Source organism: Artibeus jamaicensis, unplaced genomic scaffold (genome assembly GCF_021234435.1).
Source record: "Artibeus jamaicensis isolate MK-2021 breed Jamaican fruit bat unplaced genomic scaffold, CSHL_Jam_final scaffold_3307, whole genome shotgun sequence".
Classification (NCBI taxonomy): Eukaryota; Metazoa; Chordata; class Mammalia; order Chiroptera; family Phyllostomidae; genus Artibeus; species Artibeus jamaicensis.
Window position 1 is genome coordinate 7,671,814 of NW_026522040.1, and position 20,577 is coordinate 7,692,390.

Consider the following 20,577-nt stretch of genomic DNA (forward strand, 5'->3'; position numbering starts at 1 on the left):
ATTTGATCTTACTGTCCTGGTGTTCCCTATTTCAGGCTCAACAGCCCCCACTCCCTCGGGAGAACATGCACGTTTGCGATTTTGCAAATGAAGGCATATGCATACACGAGCACCTGTCCTCACATACCCACAACTGCTAAGAACCTGTGAGCCTCTATGACACCTCCATAAAACTCCCTCACAAATCTGCCGGCAAGGGGCTAGGGATTCTAAAAACTTAGGACTAGAGAAACTCCTTAATTTTCCTGTGTTAAAAAAAAAAAGCCAGTCATTTTTAACCTATCTTTACAGATTTAGAGAGTAGGGCTAGGGCCATTGATATACCAACAAGGGAGGACTGAGTTCTCACTCACATGGGCCAAACAACTGCCCCCATTCCTCTGAAATACTTAGTTCACTACTACAGTCTAGGTATCGGACACAGATGGGAAGGGCCTCTGCTTTCATGGGGGTGTGCAATACATGAACACAGACGGCAGGTAAGTAAAACAAGGAAATAAAGCTGGGTGATGTGACTGTGACCAGTGGCGCCATTTTAGATGGGGTAATCAAAAAAGTCTCTCTGGACCTGCTCAAGAAAGAGCCAAACTACCTGGAGATGTGGGGGAAGAATACTCCAGGTAGAGGAGAGAGCAAAGGCCCTAATGGGGTGAACCAGCTTAAAAGTGTTCCAAGAGAAGAAAGAAGAGCAGTGTACTTGAAGTGCAGGAAATGAGGAGGAAGGTGATGAAACGTGAGGGCACAGGTACAAGAAAGAAAGGCATGATGGCTTAGGGCCTATGGTCCATGGTAAGCGATTTTATTGTTACTTGAATTATGAAGGGAAGACAATGGAGTATTTTAAACAAATGAGTAGCATTATCTGATACAACATAACAAAGATCACTTTGGTGGCTGTGGAGAATAGACTGTAGAGGGCAAGAATAAAAAATCCATGCCTTCAATTGGTTAATTTTTTAGTTTTTAATAAATGTTCTGTGGTTATGTAAGATGTTAATATGCGAAGTTGGGTGAAAGGTACATGGGAACTATTTTTTGACCTGTAAGTCTAAAATTATCTTAAAATTAACTGTTAAAAACAACACCCCCCCTTATATCTTGAATGAAAAATTGCAAAGTCTTAGGTGCAATTTAAGGTGCAATAAATTGCAATATTAGGTGCAATTAGGTACAATATTAAGACCAGATAAGTCCAGAAAAAAATAACAGTAATGAAAAAATGAATTCTCTCAATAATTGAGAAAATTGGATAATTTTAGCCAATAATTTGGATAAAATATTTCCTTTCTATACTAGTTTCCATGTTAGAAAGGAATAGCTGCTACCACTATTATTACTTGTTAAGACTGGCTAATTTTCCTTACTTCCAGTCCAATAATACCACAAAATAAGTACAATTAATACCACTTTACACACAAATCTGATGCTTAAAGTAACTAACATACACAGTATGCAACAGGCAGAACCAGGATTTGAACCCGTATTTCTGATTCCAGAGTACTCTCATGAGCCCCACCACGGTATGTCGCCCACTGGCATTCTCTCTCTCTTCCTTCACCCACCCACCTTATGTAACATTTTTTAGAATTCAGGGGAAAAAATACTTGGGCTTCCCTCAACCAAAATATGAATACATTTATTTATTTATTTATTTCCCCCCTCTTCATTCCCCTCCACCCTTCACACCCTCTCCCACCCACATTCCCCCCTTTAGTTCATGTCCACGTGTCTCGAGTTCTTTAGTTTTTACATTTCCCATACTAATCTTGCCCTCCCCCCTATCTATTTTCTACCTACCGTCTATCCTACTTATTTTCTGTACCTTCTCCCCCCTTCTCCTCCTCCCACTTCCCTTTGCTATCCCTCCAAGTGATCTCCATTTCTATGGTTCTGCTCCTGATCTAGCTGTCCTCTTAGTTTGCTTTTGTTTTAGATGTGGTTGTTAATAACTGTGAGTTTGCTATCCTTTCGCTGTTCATATTTTTTATCTTCTTTTTCTTAGGTAAGTCCCTTTAGCATTTCATATAATAAGGGCTTGGTGAGGATGAACTCCTTGAACTTCACCTCATCTGAGAAGCACTTTATCTGTCCTTCCATTCTAAATGAAAGCTTTGCTGGATAGAGCAATCTTGGATGTAGGTCTTTAGATTTCATGACTTGGAGTACTTCTTTCCAGCCCCTTCTTGCCTGTAAGGTCTCTTTTGAGAAATCAGCTGACAGTCTGATGGGAATTCCTTTGTAGGTGACTGTCCCCTTATCTCTTGCTGCTTCTAGGATTCTCTCCTTCATTTTAATCTTGGCTAATATAATTATGATGTGCCTTGGTGTGTTCCTTCTTGGGCCCAACTTCTTTGGGACTCTCTGAGCTTCCTGGACTCCCTGGAAGTCTATTTCCTTTGCCAGATTGGTGAAGTTCTCCTTTATTATTTGTTCAGATAAGTTTTCCACTTGTTGCTGTTCCTCTTCCCCTTCTAGTACCCCTATAATTCGGATGTTGGAATGTTTAAAGACATCCTGGAGGTTCCTAAACCTCTCCTCATTTTTTTGAATTCTTGTTTCTTCATTCTTTTCTGTTTGGTCATTTTTTTCTCCCTTCTGGTCCACTCCTTTGATTTGAGTCCCAGTTTTCTTCCCATCACTATTGGTTCCCTGTGCATTTTCCTTCATTTCACTTAGCATAGCCTTCATTTGTTCATCTAATTTGCGACCAAATTCAACCAGTTCTGTGCATCCTGATCACCAGTGCTTTTAACTGTGCATCTGATAAGTTGGCTATCTCTTAGTTGCTTAGTTGTATTATTTCTGGAGCTCTGATCTGTTCTGTTTTGGCCATTTTTTTTGTCTTGTCATGCCTGTTATGTACTGAAGGGCAGAGCCTGAATAAATTTATACATATACTATACATATGTGTGTATAACTGCAGGCATGGACCCACAAATAAAGAACAGATATATGTTGGAAATACTTGAAAAGACATTCTTACTCTTGACTATACCTGCTGGGCTCTGATCTTGAGGTCTTTCTTAACCTCTAGTGAGCACGAAGCTCAACATTTCTGAACACTTGAGGCAAATTTTATAGCAATGCCAAAAGGTACTTCTACTAGTATTACTGGTAAATGCTTAGATGTTCCAAACTCTTTGGGATATAAAGGCCATGCAAAGAAAGAGTAAAAAAATTACCAAGAAAAGACATCAAGTTTTCACAAAGATGGTGCCCAAAGCCAAAAAGGAAGCCACGCTAAAAGGTGTCCACAGCCACACAAAAAGAATATCTGCATGTCGCCCACCTTCCAGAGGCCTAAGGCACTGTGGCTGTGGAGGCAGCCTGAATATCCTCAGAACAGAGCACCCTGGAGGAACAAGCTTGACCACTAGGCCATTGTCAAGTTCCCCCTGATTACTGAGTTAGCCATGAAGAACATAGAAGACAACAATACCCTTGTGTTTATTGTGGATGTCAAGGCCAACAAGCACCAGATCACACAGACGGTGAAGAAGCTCTACGACGCTGACGAGGCCAAAGTCACCACCCTGATCAGGGCTGATAGGGAGAAGAAGGCATATGTTCAACTGGCTCCAGCCTATAATGCTTTAGATGTTGCTCACAAAATTGGGATCTAAACTGCGTCCAGCTGGCTAATTCTAAATATAAAAATTTTATACTAAAAAAAGAGAAGAAATCAAGAGAAGCAAAAAGAAAATAACAGGAGGCAGATTTCTAGTTTGTCTGGTCAGCCTGTGCCCTTCACTTAGCTCATGTGATGTTTCCTAAGGCTGCACTGATTACCTTCCCTCCCCAATGGGAAGACCTAGTGGCCACACAGCTCACAGCACAGGTATGTGGAATCACCGGTTGGTTGTCAGATGTACCCTTCCCTTTCTCTCCTTCTTAGGTGTATATCATAACATCACAGTGGTTTAGAATCTGGGTGCAAGACAGATCTGAGATGGCAACCTGGCTCTGTCACTACGGCAGGATGAATGACTGAAAGATGCATCTACATCCTCATCCCCAAACCTATGAATGTTACTCAATTTGGGAAAAAGTCTCTGTAGATGTAATTAAGGATCTTATGATGACATCATCCTGGAATATCTAGGTGGGCCCTAAATCTAATGACAAGTGTCCTCGTAAGTTACAAAGAGGAAAGGGACAGAAGTCAACATGAGCATGGAGGCAGAACTGAAGTCATGTGGCCACAAGTCTAGGAATGCCAACGACCACCAGAAACGAAGGTGGCCAGAGACGAGAAACAGATTCTCCCCTGGGATCCTTGGAGGGAGGGTGGCCTTGCCAGATTTTGCATCTTTAGACTACAAAACTGTGAGGGAATAAATTTCTGATGTTTTAAGCCACTAACTATGTGATAATTTGTTAAGAAGCTAATACAGTCACTAGTTCTGTGATCCTGAGAAAGCTTCTTAAATTTATCTGCAAAATGGGGAATCTAATTGTACCCACCTCACAGAGCTGTCATGAGAATCAACTATGTGTAGGGACACTTTGCCAAGCAGCTATCAACTCCCCAGTAAATGCTGCTTTAACATCACTAATGTTTCTGTCACAAAAAAGCAGTTGAAGATGATAAACTAGAAGGGCCTGTGATGGGCCAGTGTACCTGCAGAGGTGAACATTTCCAAGGTTTTTGGCTGGATTTCTCTGGTCTATGTAACCATACTGAGGACTGTGCCTAGAATGGGCACCACACTGACTATTTCAAAAGAGGAGGGAGTGGGGGGATTGGGAGAGGAAGAGACTGTAAGCCCCAGGAAACTAGCTTCACAGAAGGGTGAGAGGCCCTTCCATTCTACAGCTCTTTGCCATTCTTACTAAGCATCTTGTCTTTTCTTTGCTGACGTTTTTAAAATTACTCTGGATGGGACCTGCAGGGAGAGTGTTTTTCTGTCCACTTCCTTCTGCCTTCCTTTTTAAGAGTAGAGTTCTTAGGGGAAAAGAACAGTGGCTTCTTAGAGCACTCATAAGAGTGGATAATTCTAGAGCAGCTGTGTTGCCTTGAATCGTCAGGCTCAAGGAAGAAAATCCATTCCTTTTATGACTGTGGGTAGTAATAGCTTAGCCAATTTGACTGTGGGATCACAGGCAAGGAAAAAAATCTTAGTTTTTTGCAATGAAGACTTTTTCCATTAAACAGAAACTTCATGATCAGTTGACCCTATAGGGGGATTTGCACATGTAAGCACACCATGTGTGCACACATACACACATGATATGTTTACTGTCTGGGGTAGAAGGAGGTGACTCTTTCCAGATAGAACATTTCTTATATTGTTTTATCGCTACCAATTCATCAATTGATGTTTTTTCCTTACCTTTGTAGAGAGCCATTCCCATACTATTTTTTTTCTTCCTGCTTCCCAAAGTCCCTTTTCTCCTTCACTCTTGTTCTGTTCTTAGCTAAAATGGCAGCAAATACAGTATAAAAATGGAAAAGGTGCTGGAGTAGGATTTGGTAGCCCCACAGTATTACAAACAAGAACTGGAGTTTCAGGAAGCATGTGATCTTCCTGACACTGGTGGGACTACCTTCAGGGGCCCAAAAGCGTATTGGAGGCAAGAGAGCACCCTGCCCAAGACTGCTCACTTCTAGCAAACCCTCTGAGGCATTATGGACATCTAGTGGCTGCTTGTGATAATGCCTCAGGGCTGCATGCCAGGGCGGGTAGTGGTCTAGCCCTGGGGCTTTATCAGGAGCCCAGTTATTGGGCTGGGCAAGGCAGTCCTAAGTCCTCTCAGAGTCAGTCCCCTGGATAAACTTAGTCACTGGGAATGGCAGACTGGTTCTACAAAGACTCATCTTTATCCTAGTCCAGCAAAGTATGATAGCACCTGCATATAAGACCACAGAAGACAGGCATTTGGGAATATCTTCTGAGCCCCAGGTTTAAATGCCAATTAGCCATAAATTGTTACCTTGACTGAGGGGCTGAGCTCATAAGGGACAGACTCGATATTTGTCATGTGGCTTTAGGTAAGTCACTATGACTATCTAATTTTCATTATGCCATTTGTAAAATGAGAGGTTAAGTTCAGATGATCTTCAAGGTCCCTTTTAGCTTTAACGTTTTGTGATCTATGAGCCTTTTTAGTAGCTGGGAAAACACTGATCTGCTTTGGCACTGTGCATGGCTAGATTAAACTGAAGGAAGCATTCTCTTCTCAACTTCGTGGCTCATTTCCAAGACTTGGCTACAATCCCAAACGACCAACCTTCTTCACAGAACTATAGCTGAGAAGGCGTGGAAATCATGAACTATGAGAGCTGGAAGTAACATTCTAGTCCATTCCCTTAATTTTATAAATGAAGAAACCTAGGCTTAGAGCTCTTTAAAGATTTCTGGAGTTTCTAATCCGTGGCAGAAAGGGGACTAGGACTTAGGTATCTCAATCTTAGTGCTGGTGCCAAGTTGCTGATGCAGGCTTCCCCAATCACCAGCTGCCTTCTTCAGTTCTTCCTCACTTTATCACAGCAGTCTCTGTGCGGAACCAGAAGTGAAAACATTCTCAACTAGTATCATTCCTTCCTTTTCTTCATCTCAAACTTTAAGCCTTCCTATCCTTTTTATTCCTTGGTGGCAACACTCCAAACCTAGGAAGTAGTCAGAACCAGGGTGCTGTGAGGAGCAGTAGACAATGGCTACATCATACTCTCATACAGTGCCACTTTCAGTTCAGAAGGGCTGCGTGCTGCGATGGCCCCACAGTCCCCTCTGTCCCAGTGGTCTGCAGCTCCTGTGGTCTCTCTCAGCCTGGCTGGACAGCAGAGGACAAAGCAGCCCCATCTAGAACTCCATGGGCTGTGTAGAACTTGGACATACTCATTTCATCAATCAGTCACAAATATTTACTGGGAAACAACCTCATTACTAAGTACTGGTTTGATTCAAGGCAGCCCACCCTTCCGCCTACCTACACAGTATTGGGGGAGAACTTTGATTTGCTGGATCCGGGGATGACCAGGTGGAGCCTGACTCTGCCTCCACTGGCAGAGATCCTCTGCCATCCTTGGCTGCCAGAGAACCAGCCAAGGCAGAGATCCTCTGTTGCCTGAGGAAGGAGGGGTAGTCACACTCCAGTGTGCCATCTAGACCCTGGTCGGCGTACCCTCTGACACTCTGCTAACTCGATGCCAGCTGTGGTAAGGAGAAGAACTTCACTCTAGCAAGCTTCCGATTCTCCTACACAGATTCCTCTCAGGCTAGGCTTACATTTCCTGGGTCTATAAAATAGTCGTCCTGCTTAAAGCTGATGGTGTGCAGGGGCTTTAGACAAGAAAACAAACAAACAAACAAACAAACAAACAAAAAACGAGCTGCTAAAGAGTCCAGATGCAACTCACTCCAAGTATCAGAAATACAGACTTGCCTCCATTTCTATCGTTTTCTCTTGATCGGTCAGTGTGAATGAAATACATTAAAAAAAGGATCCATTTTCTCATTTCTTCCTCTCCCACCCTTCATTCTATTTCTTCTCACTGAACTTTTTAATAGTTTTCCTCCAATTTTGCCTTCACTGTTTATTCTATGCAGAGTAGACACACTGGATGTTTTTGTTACAGTGTTTGAAAACACTGTGCTCAGGGTATGAAGACTGAATTGAAATACTGACTCTGTTGCTTTTAAGGGGCATGTGTGCCCTTACATGTATTATTCGCCTGCCTGAGCTCAGAACCTCCATCTGTAAATGCAGACAACCATGGCTAATATATTTGTGTAAATGAAGATTAAACAAGAACACACACACACACACGCACGCACACACACACACACCCCTACCCATCCATCTACCTACCCATCTATCTTTAGTAGAGTGGAGAGCATGAAACATCCCGGTAATTGACTGTTAAAGTGGGTGAATGAAAACTGAGTTCTCTCCCACAGAGAGAAAACTCTGGGGAATCACTTCCAAATCCAAGTTCCTCGACACCTGAGCCCTGACAAGGTTCAAATCCTGGCTCCAGCACTTAATATGTGACCCTAGGCAACATATAGACTGTAAATACATAATAAAAGGGTCTTGGTAAATAATGGGCAATTTAACTCGCTAGGACTTCAAGAATTCCCTAGCATATTGAAGGATGAGGCTCAAGTTACTGGCGTATGTACTGAGATATGGCTGTGGAGAGCTGAGAAATCCAGGACCCTTCTTAAGCCAATAGCCCAAGAGCAGGTGATTAGGGCTTAACAAGAAGCTTACCAAGCTGGGTCTGAAGACAACCCTGGAGAAGAAGCAAGAAACCGAGGCCAAATTCTACCATACAGGCTTCCTGGGGCTCAGCCACAGATGGCTCCACACCCACTAGGCAAAGAAAAGGGCTGCCTTTTTTGGGGGTTGGGAAAAGGTTAAACTAGTCTTGTTCTACACTGGTCTGTCAAATGCCCTGCGGTCTCCTCTCTTTAGAAACGGGCAAATTGCTGCACAGGTCTCAGGAAGTCCTAGCAAGAAAGAGGAGCCAGTGAAGCTCAAGGGCAGAAGGTTTAAGATCTCCCTGCCCCAATCCTCCAGGGCAGGGAGGGGAAAAGGGCCTCTTGGAACTGTGAATAGCAGCAGCCGGTGTGGTGTAGATTCGAGAAGAATGGGATTGTGCTCTGGTTTCGGGGAGTGCACCCCATCCTTCCTGCCAGCCATTGTACTGTCCCAGGTTGTCATTCTGCAGCTCCTCGCACTTGGTCTTTCCTTCCACTGTTTGCTTCCACCGCAACCCTCGTTAAGAAAACTATCATTTAAAGCCCTCGGTAAAGCTGAGGAAGGGTGCTGCTAGGAAAGGGGCAGGACGGAAAGGAATGGAAAGGACTCTGTGCAGCAGCCCAGGCTCCCGGTTCTTTGCACCCCCGCCCCCAGCCACCCCCGCGTCCCCACCGTGCAGCTCCAAACTCTGCGTACGCGGTCGGGCCGCGCGGCCAGGAGCCCCGTCAGCAGTCGGCGGGGGTGAGGATGACGCGGTCCGGGCGGGAGGCTAGCCAACTGCAGCAGCCCCACCGCAGGTTGCCACGCTCCAGGTTCCCGGTCCCGGAGTCCACCTCACCCGATGCCACAGGGTGCCTGGTGCCCGTGTTCGGGGCTGAGAAGCAGGCGGGGGCGGCGCGGCGTGGTCTCTCCCGCAGCAGCCCCGCACCCGCTCCAGCCTATCAACGGCCACCCGGCGGCTCCCTGCTACCGACTAGACCAAAATAGCTGCGAACGCCTGCGACTTGCCCGGCCGCTCACTTGACGCTCACTCCGCTCGCCCGCCCGCCAGCTCGCCGGCCAGCTCCCCTCGTCTACAGGGGGTGGGAGGAAATGGCCTGGGGAGGGGGGTGGGGGGTAGGGGAGAGTTAGGAGGAAAGAAGGGAGGAAAGAAGGAAGGTAACGAGGGAGGAGGACGGAGGGGGAAGTGGGACGGAGGCGCAGAGCGGGGCTGCGCGGCGGCGCTGGAAGGCGCCGGCGTTAACCCCTCGAGGGGAGGCGGCCGAGGGGGAGCGGTGTTCATACATAAGAGCACTGCATCACGCTAATCTTCTCCCCAGAACAGTATGCGTCAGCAGTACATTCACGTTCTGACTGAAGGACAAAAGGATGAGAGAGCAGTCTGCGTGGCTGCTGCCTGCAACACCGCGAGCCTGGCGCGAGGAGGAGACGGTAGGCACCGAGCGCAGGGGCCCCGTTGCTGCCGCCGCCGCCACCGCTGCTAGCAAGCAGGGACCATGTTCCCGAGCTTCGAACCATTTCCTGCAGCCGCGACCCCCGCTGCTCACGCCGCCACCTCCAGCGCTCGGACCGCCGCAGCAGTTGGTGGGCAGCACAGCCACTGAAGGCACTGAGAGCCGAAGCCCCGAACTCGTCCGCTCCGCACAAAGCCAGAGCCGGAGGCGCGCCGGGGACCCGGCTGCTGCGGGTGGTTGCCCGCTGCTGGGAGCCGCGGCCGTAGCCGCGGGACCCGTGCCCGCCCCCGGACGCCTAGAAGCGGCCTGCAGTGCAGGCGCACCCGGGCTGCCGCGCGCCTCTCCAGCCGGTGGACTTGGTCCCGCCGCTCCCCCTCAGGGGGCTGGACGGATTACTGCTCCCTGCACCTGCAGACTGGGAAAGTCAGCCCAGATCCTCTCTCTTTAACCCCTGAGAGGCGAGGAAAGAAGGGGGTGTGTGTCTGGGGAAGGCGCAGGAGCCGCGACACCGCCTCTTAACTCTCGCAACCCCGAGAGCGAACGACTGCACCAGCCGCCGCCGGAGCGGCCGCCACAAGGAGAGCGAGCAGCGCAGCAGCCAGCGCGTGGCCTGGGAGGCTGCGGGCGCCCCCTCACTTCCCGCCGGGCGCAGCCCGGGGAACGGGCCGGGGGCGCCGGAGGCACACTCGGCGATGAAGCGGCTTCCCCCTTGGCTGGTGCGAGCCGGTGCCAGGGTCCAAGGACAAAGCTGGGAAGCGCTGGTGGCGCCGCTCCTCAGGCTGAGGGGGGAGCATGCACCTGCATAGCCCGCCGGGCCTCGGCTCTCCCTGGCGCCTCAACTCCGCTGCTCCGCGTAGCCAGCTCCGGGTTCACTAGAAGCCATTTTGTCTCCCCCTCCCCTCCCCTCCCCTCCCCCCTGCCCTCCCCGTCCCCTCTACTTCCCCATTTTGTTAATTACATCCAAGAAGTGAGAATGGGAGCGAGGAGGCCAGCTCTTGGGGAGACCGCTTAAGGACACCACGCCAATTCTTCCCTTCCTTCCGAGGTAGGTGACAGCGAAGGGATTGGGTGGGGATGGCCGCAGTGGGGGACAGAAAGTCTCGGCTTTGCGAGGGCTTGCCTTGAGGGGGGTTGGTAGTCAAGGGGCCACTCTTGAGTTTGGCATGATTTTTCTGGCAGTTCTGCCCCGTCTCTCTAATCACCCCTCCCCACCTCCTTCTCCAGATGGAAAGAGGCGCTCCTAGCTCACTTAAGCCGGGGTAGGGCTGGTTCTCCTTTCCGAGCCAAAATCCCAGGCGATGGTGAATTATGAACGTGCCACACCATGAAGCTCTTGTGGCAGGTAACTGTGCACCACACCTGGAATGCCGTCCTGCTCCCCGTCGTCTACCTCACGGCGAAAGTGTGGATTCTGTGTGCAGCCATCGCTGCTGCCGCCTCAGCCGGGCCCCAAAACTGCCCGTCTGTCTGCTCCTGCAGTAACCAGTTCAGCAAGGTGGTGTGCACCCGCCGGGGTCTCTCCGAGGTCCCGCAGGGTATTCCCTCAAACACCCGGTACCTCAACCTCATGGAAAACAATATCCAGATGATCCAGGCCGACACCTTCCGACACCTCCACCACCTGGAGGTCCTGCAGCTGGGCAGGAACTCCATCCGGCAGATTGAGGTGGGGGCCTTCAATGGCCTAGCCAGCCTCAACACCCTGGAGCTGTTTGACAACTGGCTGACAGTCATCCCCAGTGGGGCCTTTGAGTACCTGTCCAAGCTGCGGGAGCTCTGGCTGCGAAACAACCCCATAGAAAGCATCCCCTCTTATGCCTTCAACCGGGTGCCCTCCCTCATGCGCCTGGACTTGGGGGAGCTCAAGAAGCTGGAGTATATCTCTGAGGGGGCTTTTGAGGGGCTGTTCAACCTCAAGTACCTGAACTTGGGCATGTGTAACATTAAAGATATGCCCAATCTCACCCCCCTGGTGGGGCTGGAGGAGCTGGAGATGTCAGGGAACCACTTCCCTGAGATCAGGCCTGGCTCCTTCCATGGCCTGAGCTCCCTCAAGAAGCTATGGGTCATGAACTCACAGGTCAGTCTGATTGAGCGGAATGCTTTTGATGGGCTGGCCTCACTTGTGGAACTCAACCTGGCCCACAATAACCTCTCTTCTCTGCCCCATGACCTCTTCACCCCATTGAGGTATCTAGTGGAGTTGCACCTGCACCACAACCCTTGGAACTGTGATTGTGACATTCTGTGGCTAGCCTGGTGGCTTCGGGAGTATATACCCACCAATTCCACCTGCTGTGGCCGCTGTCATGCTCCCCTGCACATGCGAGGCCGCTACCTGGTGGAAGTGGACCAGGCCTCCTTTCAGTGCTCTGCCCCCTTCATCATGGATGCACCCCGGGACCTCAATATCTCTGAGGGTCGGATGGCGGAACTTAAGTGTCGGACTCCCCCTATGTCCTCCGTGAAGTGGCTGCTGCCCAATGGGACAGTGCTTAGCCATGCCTCCCGCCACCCCCGGATCTCCGTCCTCAACGATGGCACCTTGAACTTTTCCCATGTGCTGCTCTCAGACACTGGGGTATATACATGCATGGTAACCAATGTGGCAGGCAACTCGAATGCCTCGGCCTACCTCAATGTGAGCACGGCCGAGCTCAACACCTCCAACTATAGCTTCTTCACCACGGTCACAGTGGAGACCACTGAGATCTCACCCGAGGATACAACACCCAAATACAAGCCTGTTCCTACCACATCCACTGGTTATCAGCCAGCATATACCACCTCTACCACGGTGCTCATTCAGACCACCCGTGTGCCCAAGCAGGTGGCAGTACCCGCGACAGACACCAATGACAAGATGCAGACCAGCCTGGATGAAGTCATGAAGACCACCAAGATCATCATTGGCTGCTTTGTGGCAGTGACTCTGCTAGCTGCCGCCATGTTGATCGTCTTCTATAAACTTCGAAAGCGGCACCAGCAGAGGAGTACAGTCACAGCCGCCCGGACAGTTGAGATTATCCAAGTGGATGAAGACATCCCAGCAGCGGCTTCCACAGCAGCAACAGCAGCTCCAGCCAGTGTATCAGGTGAGGGGGCAGTAGTGCTGCCCACAATTCATGACCATATTAACTACAACACCTACAAACCAGCACATGGGGCCCACTGGACAGAAAACAGCTTGGGGAACTCTCTGCACCCCACAGTCACCACTATCTCTGAACCTTATATAATTCAGACCCATACCAAGGACAAGGTACAGGAAACTCAGATATGACTCCCCCACCCCCCAGAAAAACTTATAAAATGCAATAGAATGCACAAAAACAAACAAGACAGCAACTTTTGTACAGAATGGGGAGAGACTTTTTCTTGTATATGCTTATATATTAAATCTATGGGCTGGTAAAAGAAACAGATTATATTAAAATTTAAAAACAAAAATCAAAACAGAACTATTTTCTAACTTGTAAGTTCTATTTAAATGGGGAGTGGAGTTCTTGGGAATGTTGTGGGGTAAAAGCCACATGTCAACTTGCTATGTTTCCAGAAGGGTGTTTGGGTGTAAAGTTGAAACTGCTAAGCTAAAACAAACTAAGATATCCACAAACATCCCTAAAGAGGTAGGGTGTGGGCTGATGAGGGCTGGGGGAGAGACTAAATCTGTCATTTTTTTTTTTAGAAGATGCTTCATAGGATATAGGACTATCCACTTCGATAGACACCTTTCTTAAGCTGAGAGCTGTCTTTGCAGATTTATCTTATTTTAAAAAAATTCAAAAAAGCGCCAAGAATTTGTACTGTGCTAAAATACTGAGAGGCAATAATTTTTTTCCTTCAGAGGCCAAGGGGAAGATAGATTTGTAAATGTATTTTAAACAGGAATACCACCAAAATGCAAATGAATCCTTAAAGGGGCCAAGTCTTCATGTCTGTCCTTATGTACCAGTCTCCTTGGTTTGTGTACTGGGACACACGTGTGCCCTGCCTGACAGAGCGCTCAGGAAGGAGCAGAGAAGGAAGGGAGCTGGCGTAGCTCTCCGTCAAATGCTTTCACATTGCACCAGATTCCTGCAGCTGGGCTTAACCCAATCTGTGCAAGGCATGTGTCTATTCAGAGTTTCCCATGAGGAGGAGGCCCCTGAAGTGGGTGCGGCAACAGAGGGGGTGGGGAGAGCAGAAGCAGAGAGAATATATTTACTGGAGACCGTAAATTAGCATTGTGCCACGTCCACCTGTTGTTCCTAGTATCTAACAAGTGACTGTAGACAATGATGGCATTTTATGATTTTCAAAAATGGTTTTGTTTGAAGGTGGAGAGGAAGGGGGCTGGGAGTGGGGAGCGTGGGGAAGTGGAAGCTTTTCTCATGCTTGTGATTTGGTGACTATTCTAAATGCTGATTCATTAGGGATTATTACAGCTGATGTCAACTGGTTGTGGTGATAGGGTGGGGGCAGAACATGAGTAGACAAGAAAAAGGAGAGCAAGGACACAGGCTCATTTAAAGTAGAATGATGCCTTCCCCAACCAGGATGGTTCACAAAAAAGATGTGAAGTCCACAGAGAAAACAAAAGTGATACACACGTACACATGAGTAAGTTCTGCATGGAGTCTTGTTGGATGAAGCACAATGGGGGGACGGCTTCCCTCTCCCAGGCCTACCTCAGGAGGAGGTGGAAGATAAAGGGTGGGCATGGGGGGGGGGGAAAGGCAGAGATCTCTGTTATTCTGGTCCATTCAATGCTGTAACTTCTTTCATTTATTTTAGCTTTAAAAGGAAATAAAGGGTTCAGATTTGAAAGGGGGCGGGGTGGGTGGGTGGGGATGCCAACAAAAGAACACTGATTGTAATGTGAGAAAAGTGTATTTTTGTATTTTAATAAATATTGTTCAATTTTTAATTCAATGTTCCCAAAGGGTTAACTTGAGTAAGACCCTGAATCTATAAATTCTTACATGAGCATTGACGAAGTCATTTCTATTTAAAGGAAAAAAGAAAAAGGGAGGAGAGAGGTTAAGGTGGGAAGAGAAAACAATGTGAAATTTTTTTCAAGTATGGGAAAATGCTAAAGCTGTCATCAACCTTTCCTTAGTTTAAATAAAAATGTCCCGGTTCTAGTACACCTTCCATGAGATAAGTGTGTTAGCCCCTGGCTTTATTGAAGGTAGAACCAAATTCCTTATGCCCTGGAATAGCAGGGGAAATGGGTCAGCTTCCGCTCTTGGGATCTGGCCAGAAGTTAAATGCCACCTCAGCAGAAGCTGCTCAGGCAGTACCAGCTCTACCCTGGGGACCCTGGGGGACCTGGATTTAAGAGGTCTGCAGTAATGTTGTTTGGCTTAAATTTCCCACAGGCAGCGTTGCTTCAGTTCTCTGGTTGTTACATAGTCAAACATGTTTTGTGGTGGTGGGTGTTTGTCTCCTGATGCTTACTGAGTAATGACATCCAGAGAGGCTGCATGAACTGAGACCCTGTGTCTCTTCAGTGCAAGTATTTATACTAATGCAGGGAATCGGGACTGAGTGGGTGTGATCTCTCTGGCACTGAACAGGGAGAGAGGCAGGCAGTACTTTGCAGCAGTTGGCTAAGAAATGGCTATGAAAGGGCCAATTCTTAATCCTCCTGGGTATGCATATACCATTTCTGGGAATCAGTGTTTGTGGAAGCATATATGCCTGGGCACAAAGTTAGAGACTGCCACTCACGCTTCTGGGCTCCCTACTTCCAATAAAAAGAGAAAACTGCTGCAGAGTAAAGGGTGGGACTTGGCTAGAGCCAGCTGAGAAAGCAAGAAATCGCCCCCTATTTTTGTGCCACAAGACACACCCAGGTTGAACAGCTTCAGAGGTGGAAGTTGCTGCTTCAGAAATTTCCTAACACCCCCTCCTTTTTTGACAGCTATTTGGGCAGTCTGGGAATTATGCAGTACCTCTGGAATAACAGAGGCTCTATGCCTGAACAAGGTCTGAGGGGAGAGGTAGGAAAATGGATCTAAGACATTTGTGGGGAAGAGCCTGAAGGACAAATGCACTTGCTTATGGGGGTTGAACGAATTCAGGTTTTGGAATCTCAGGAAGAAGTGCTTTTTAGAAGGAGCCTCAGGGGAGTTGGGGGAAACTGAGATTACGGTTCCTGTGTATAAGTGTTCTTAGAGCTGGAAGGGTGGTTCCTTTCCCCACTGGGCCTACTCCTTGCCCTGGGCACCATTTCAGCTTTTACAGTAGCAGTCCTCCTTTGCAGCAGGTTCTTGGGACAGCTCTTCGGGAGTCCCACAAGCACTGGAAGAGCAGTCTTTAATGCTGTGTTGGTGACTCATCCTAGAGCTTGGCCAAGCTGTAGGGTTTGTTACCTGAGAATGGAACACGGGCTGGTAGCTCTTCAGGAGGTTATAACAATGTTAGAGGAAAAGACTCCGCTGCTGATTATATGGAGTTAGAGAATTTTCATTACAGAATTTTTTTTTTAGTCTAATCCCTTTATATTTTACGGTCAAGGAAACCAAGCCCCAGACAGACTGAAAAATATATACAAGGTCACAGTACTAGCTAGTGGAAGAAGAGGGACTGAAACCCAGGTCTGGACTTCCAAGCCAAATGTGCTCTCACTCAGGCCCTTACTGGCCATCAAGAACATGTTTCTTTCCTATCCAATATGTAGTGAAAATGGGACCTTCTTACAGATAACTCTGAGTTCTCCTCCTCCCTCTTAGAGCTGCTCAATTTCCTTCAGAACTGGCTCCACTCGCCTCCAAAGCCTCACCAAAATTCTGAACACAAGGGCCCCTCAGCTGGCCCAAGGGCAACTGTGTACTTACTCTGGAGCCCGATTCTCTGAATCGCATCAAATAGCTTCCTGATTCTCAGGTACAGTGGCAGACAGGAATTGCAGGATCTCACAGAGGGTGACCGCTGCCAGGGAAAGGGTGAAGTAGATTAAGGCAGGGTGCTCACAGTGGGTAGGGTGGCTTAGCCTTCTCCCTGAATTGGAAACTTTTGCAGAGTAGAAGATTGACAGAGGTGTTAAAGCACCTATCGGGTCAAGTTCTTCATAGTGGAGTGATTTCTATTTGGCTCAACAATCAGACTCTTGGGCGGGGGGGCCCCTCCTTAACTCTTCTCTTCCACTGCAGCTACACCAGCCCTAGCTCTTTAAGTGCCATGCTGTGTTGTAACTCCCATCCTCTGCTCCGGGCCTTTTCTTCAGTGTTAACACTGCATCCTGTGCTCAATGAAGGTAGAGTAGACTGGCTAGATTTTAGGCCCAGAGACATCAGCTTTATCATAGCTGTCTAACAATGCAGTGAGGCCAGCAACTTGCTGTATACTGGGTGGACAACATAGCAAAGACTTATGCAAGACAATTCCTATTGTTGGGGAAAGGGTCCAGACTTCATGACAATTAGTAGTAAAGCTGTGGCTTCCTTCAGTGGTGATGGAAGAGACTGGGAGAGGGCTGAGTGGGCCTTACTTAGCCCAGGCAGGCTACTACCTCAGGGGGCCAGAGCCCACAATTAATGTTCCAACATTTTATTGCAACAAAACAGCAGGGGCTTAATATTAGAGAAGAGGGACAGGGGGAGAGACAGGGAGAGGGGGAGGGAGAGAGAGGGAGAGGGAGGGAGAGAGAGGGAGAGAGAGAGAACATTTACATCCAAACATATGTCTAATTTTATCTCCTCTGCTGGCACTCAGCACTCCATGCCACCAGCTAATGCAGGCACTGTTCACGCCATTTCTAAATCCTGCCTCAGCTAAACTGCAAGGCAGCTTTTGTCTCAAAGCACCTCTCTTGGTCCCCATCCCTCAGAGGGAAGAATGGTTTGGGCAGTAGATTAAGGTTGTGTTCATTTTTGCCTTAAATTAAAATTAAGTAAATTGCTTCTTGGAGCAGGGATAAAGACTTCAGGAAAAGAGAAGTGGAACGTACATATCTGCAAAGTAATACAGCATAGTGCTTTTAAGTATAGACCTGGAGCCCGTCTTCCTGGGCTGAATCCCAGCTCGATCACTTACTAGATGTGTGACTCTGTTCAAATACTCAGTTTCTTGGTCTGTAAAATGGACATAATGTTAGAATCTACCTCATTACTTCACAAGCTATTGAGAGAATTGAAATTATATATATATATATAAAATCATACGACAGTACCTGATAACATCTATTAATGTTGTATATAATTGGTAATTATTTCTTGATATATTTAAGGGGATAGGCCAGCTGCCCAGCCCTCACCATCACATCTATTCTTGAACCTCATCCATGTTCAAAGAGAGAAAGGGCCTACTGAGCTATTCCTGAGAGGGAAGATGATTACCCAGAAGTCAGGGACAGCAGGACAGCACCATCTGTAAGCCCACTGTGGGAAAGACAGGCCGTATTTCTCTTCTTAGGAAGACACTGCCTTGTGCTCTGTTCCCTAATCCAGCTCTGTACTGGCCCAAGACACTGTGTGTAAGAATAGAATATCATTCCTTGTGGAGAGCAGGAAGAAAGATGCTGCTGCTGTTGGTGCACAGTGGAAGGCTGGGACATGTACCTAGGAAGCCTTGGTCTCTTACCAAGAGGGTAAGTTTTCTAGAGTACTCCCCACCTGCCCCTGTTGGTGGGGAGGGCAGAGGCAACCGGAGGCAGAGAGAGAAGGGCTGTTGGGGCTTTAAAGCAGTAATGGAAGGCCTGGAGAAAAGAAAGGCAGGACAGAAAACCACCATAATTTGAGCAAATGAGAGCAGAATGGAGCTACATGGCAGATACACAGGCCGAGGGTCTGCAGTGCAGATGAAGAGGAACACCAGGGAGATTCCTCTGTCCTAGCCAGAAAGAGAGGCCGGCCGAACCCTGGATGGGGGAGGGCTGTTAACGTGAAATGCATGGCGTGGAGCAGAGAAGAAAAGCAGGGAGATCAATATTCCAAGAGAAACTAAGAAAGAATGTATCTTGATTTCCTCATAAGAGGCTGGAATTAACTTTTAGGATGATCAGAGGTTTTTCCCTCTGGCACATGCCAACTTTGCTGTCAGTACTTGGGCCAAATCACCTACCCACGACAATCCTGTTTCCTATGCTGGAGGCTGTCCACTGCTTTGGGGAAGCAACCAGACCTCAGGATCATAATCTAACCCTGATGGGTTTTTATTTAGGGCTCCTCTGAACATTCCCTCACTTCTGTTTAGGCATAGCCACGGGGAGAAAGGAGAGGGTGCAGTTTACTGTTTATCCACAAAAAGAGTATTATTCCAGAGGAGGGTATTATAGGAATCATGTTTTCCCATAAAAAAATAACGATGGCCGTGAGTTCAGTGTACATGGGCCCTGGCAGTGAGTCAGATTAGGCAGAGGCCTGTGGGGAATATCCCGGGGAGAAGCTGGTTTGCCAAAGGAAGTCAGCATTTGAGAGGATGGTGTTGTTTTCTCTAGCTTTTCCCATCAAGAAGATTTCTGAACCTACAGTAGGCAAGCATTAAGATGAGAGGCTACTCCAAAGCCAGGTGTGGGGACAATGTAGACCAAAGTAGTACTTCACCTTTCAGGTTCATGCACTGTTCCTGTGTGCCTAGAACAATTACTAAAGTTTAGATTAATTACTAAATAGCAAAGGAACAGTCCTTGATTAACTTGTTTCTTTAATACCCACTCACCTTCCCATACCCCCACCAGTAAAAAGCATGCTCCAATTCTCATATCAGCCACTTAAGTACAACCCCCCACTTAAGTACAACCATCTGTCATGAGAGGACCTAGGATATCCTGTAAGAGCATTTCATCCTAGAAGACTGGTGGCTCTTTCTTCCAACAATTCTCATGCTGTTTCCTCTTCCAAGGCAAGTCCTTAATCTATAGTTTCTAACAGTTCCTTTAAGGTCTCAACCCTGGTTTCCTGAATCTGTGTTGGTGTTGATTTATTCACTAGATAATTCACTCTACCTGTTCAATGAGTCAGCAAGGATAACTGAGAAAGGCTTTCATACACTAACTGTTCCAGTGCAAAGTTTGGTTTCCTGGCCTCAGGCTACTTCTTCCTAGTCTTCCAGGTGCTGGCTTCTTCCCTTTAGTTTCCCACTCATCCAGGTTCATTAAGACCATTCAGACAGCTTCTCCCACTCAGAAGCCACCCTGTAGGTGAACTAAATGAGTTACTGGCAGCTCTTTGCAGAGACAGCTCCCCTGGATAGCACAGCCATGTTGTGGGGGTGCTCAGCACATCCCTCACAGTCAGCCCAGCACAGTCCCAGAAATGAGGCTGAGGCTTCAGATACTAACGGCCGTTCCTGCAGCCCACTGCTGTAGTGGTACTAGTTATAATCTATTACCATTGCAAGAAGACTTAATTTCTGAATTTCAAGGAAGTCAGATAATCCTTTATCCTATTAGTGGCTGCCTGTATGAACTGACAATAGCTTCCTTCTGACATGACAGCATATTTTTCCAATCCATCTCTTTAAGGAGATGAATTGGGAAGTCTGGAATAAGAGAGGAGGGAGGACCAAGAAAGAAGCCACTAAAAAGGCTACTTTTAGGGAAAGGGGAGACAATTTTTAGGTTAGAAATGGAGAGAGGGAGCTTTGAGCAGTGGCAGTATCGTAGCCAATGAGGTTTATCCGAGGCGCGATTATTGCTAATAGAAATGGAGAGAGGGGACTTGGAGGGATATGGCCAGACTGAGGTATCTCAAAGCATGTTTGCATTTTACTTTGTTTCTCTTACAAGGGAAGTAATTGCAATGACTGGGTATGCTGTATGTATGCGTGTGAGAAAAAAGGTCCTGAAGTCACAGAGAAATACGAACACATGAAGTACTGGCCTATTCCATGTTCTTCTGTTTTCCACAGTTGTGTCTGCAGGGCAGCTTTCCCTTTCTTTAACCTCTCTTCCACATCCCTGTTTTAAGTCCACGACTGCTCTGACCAG

At 47.6% G+C, this 20,577-nt stretch overlaps 2 protein-coding genes and 1 pseudogene across 2 annotated transcripts in view; 2 read left to right on the forward strand and 1 right to left on the reverse strand.

Annotated features, from left to right (window-relative positions):
* Nucleotides 1-20,577, reverse strand: part of SND1 (staphylococcal nuclease and tudor domain containing 1) — a 431,795-nt gene that overhangs the window by 48,481 nt on the left and 362,737 nt on the right. The gene's annotated exons all lie outside the window — the stretch shown is intronic.
* LRRC4 (leucine rich repeat containing 4) lies at nucleotides 10,593-14,398 on the forward strand. Its single transcript, XM_037167721.2, has 2 exons — nucleotides 10,593-10,707; nucleotides 10,887-14,398. The coding sequence occupies exon 2, from the start codon at nucleotides 10,987-10,989 to the stop codon at nucleotides 12,943-12,945; it is 1,959 nt and encodes a 652-aa protein (XP_037023616.1). The 5' UTR covers nucleotides 10,593-10,707; nucleotides 10,887-10,986; the 3' UTR covers nucleotides 12,946-14,398.
* On the forward strand, nucleotides 20,228-20,384 carry LOC119065657 (uncharacterized; annotated as a pseudogene).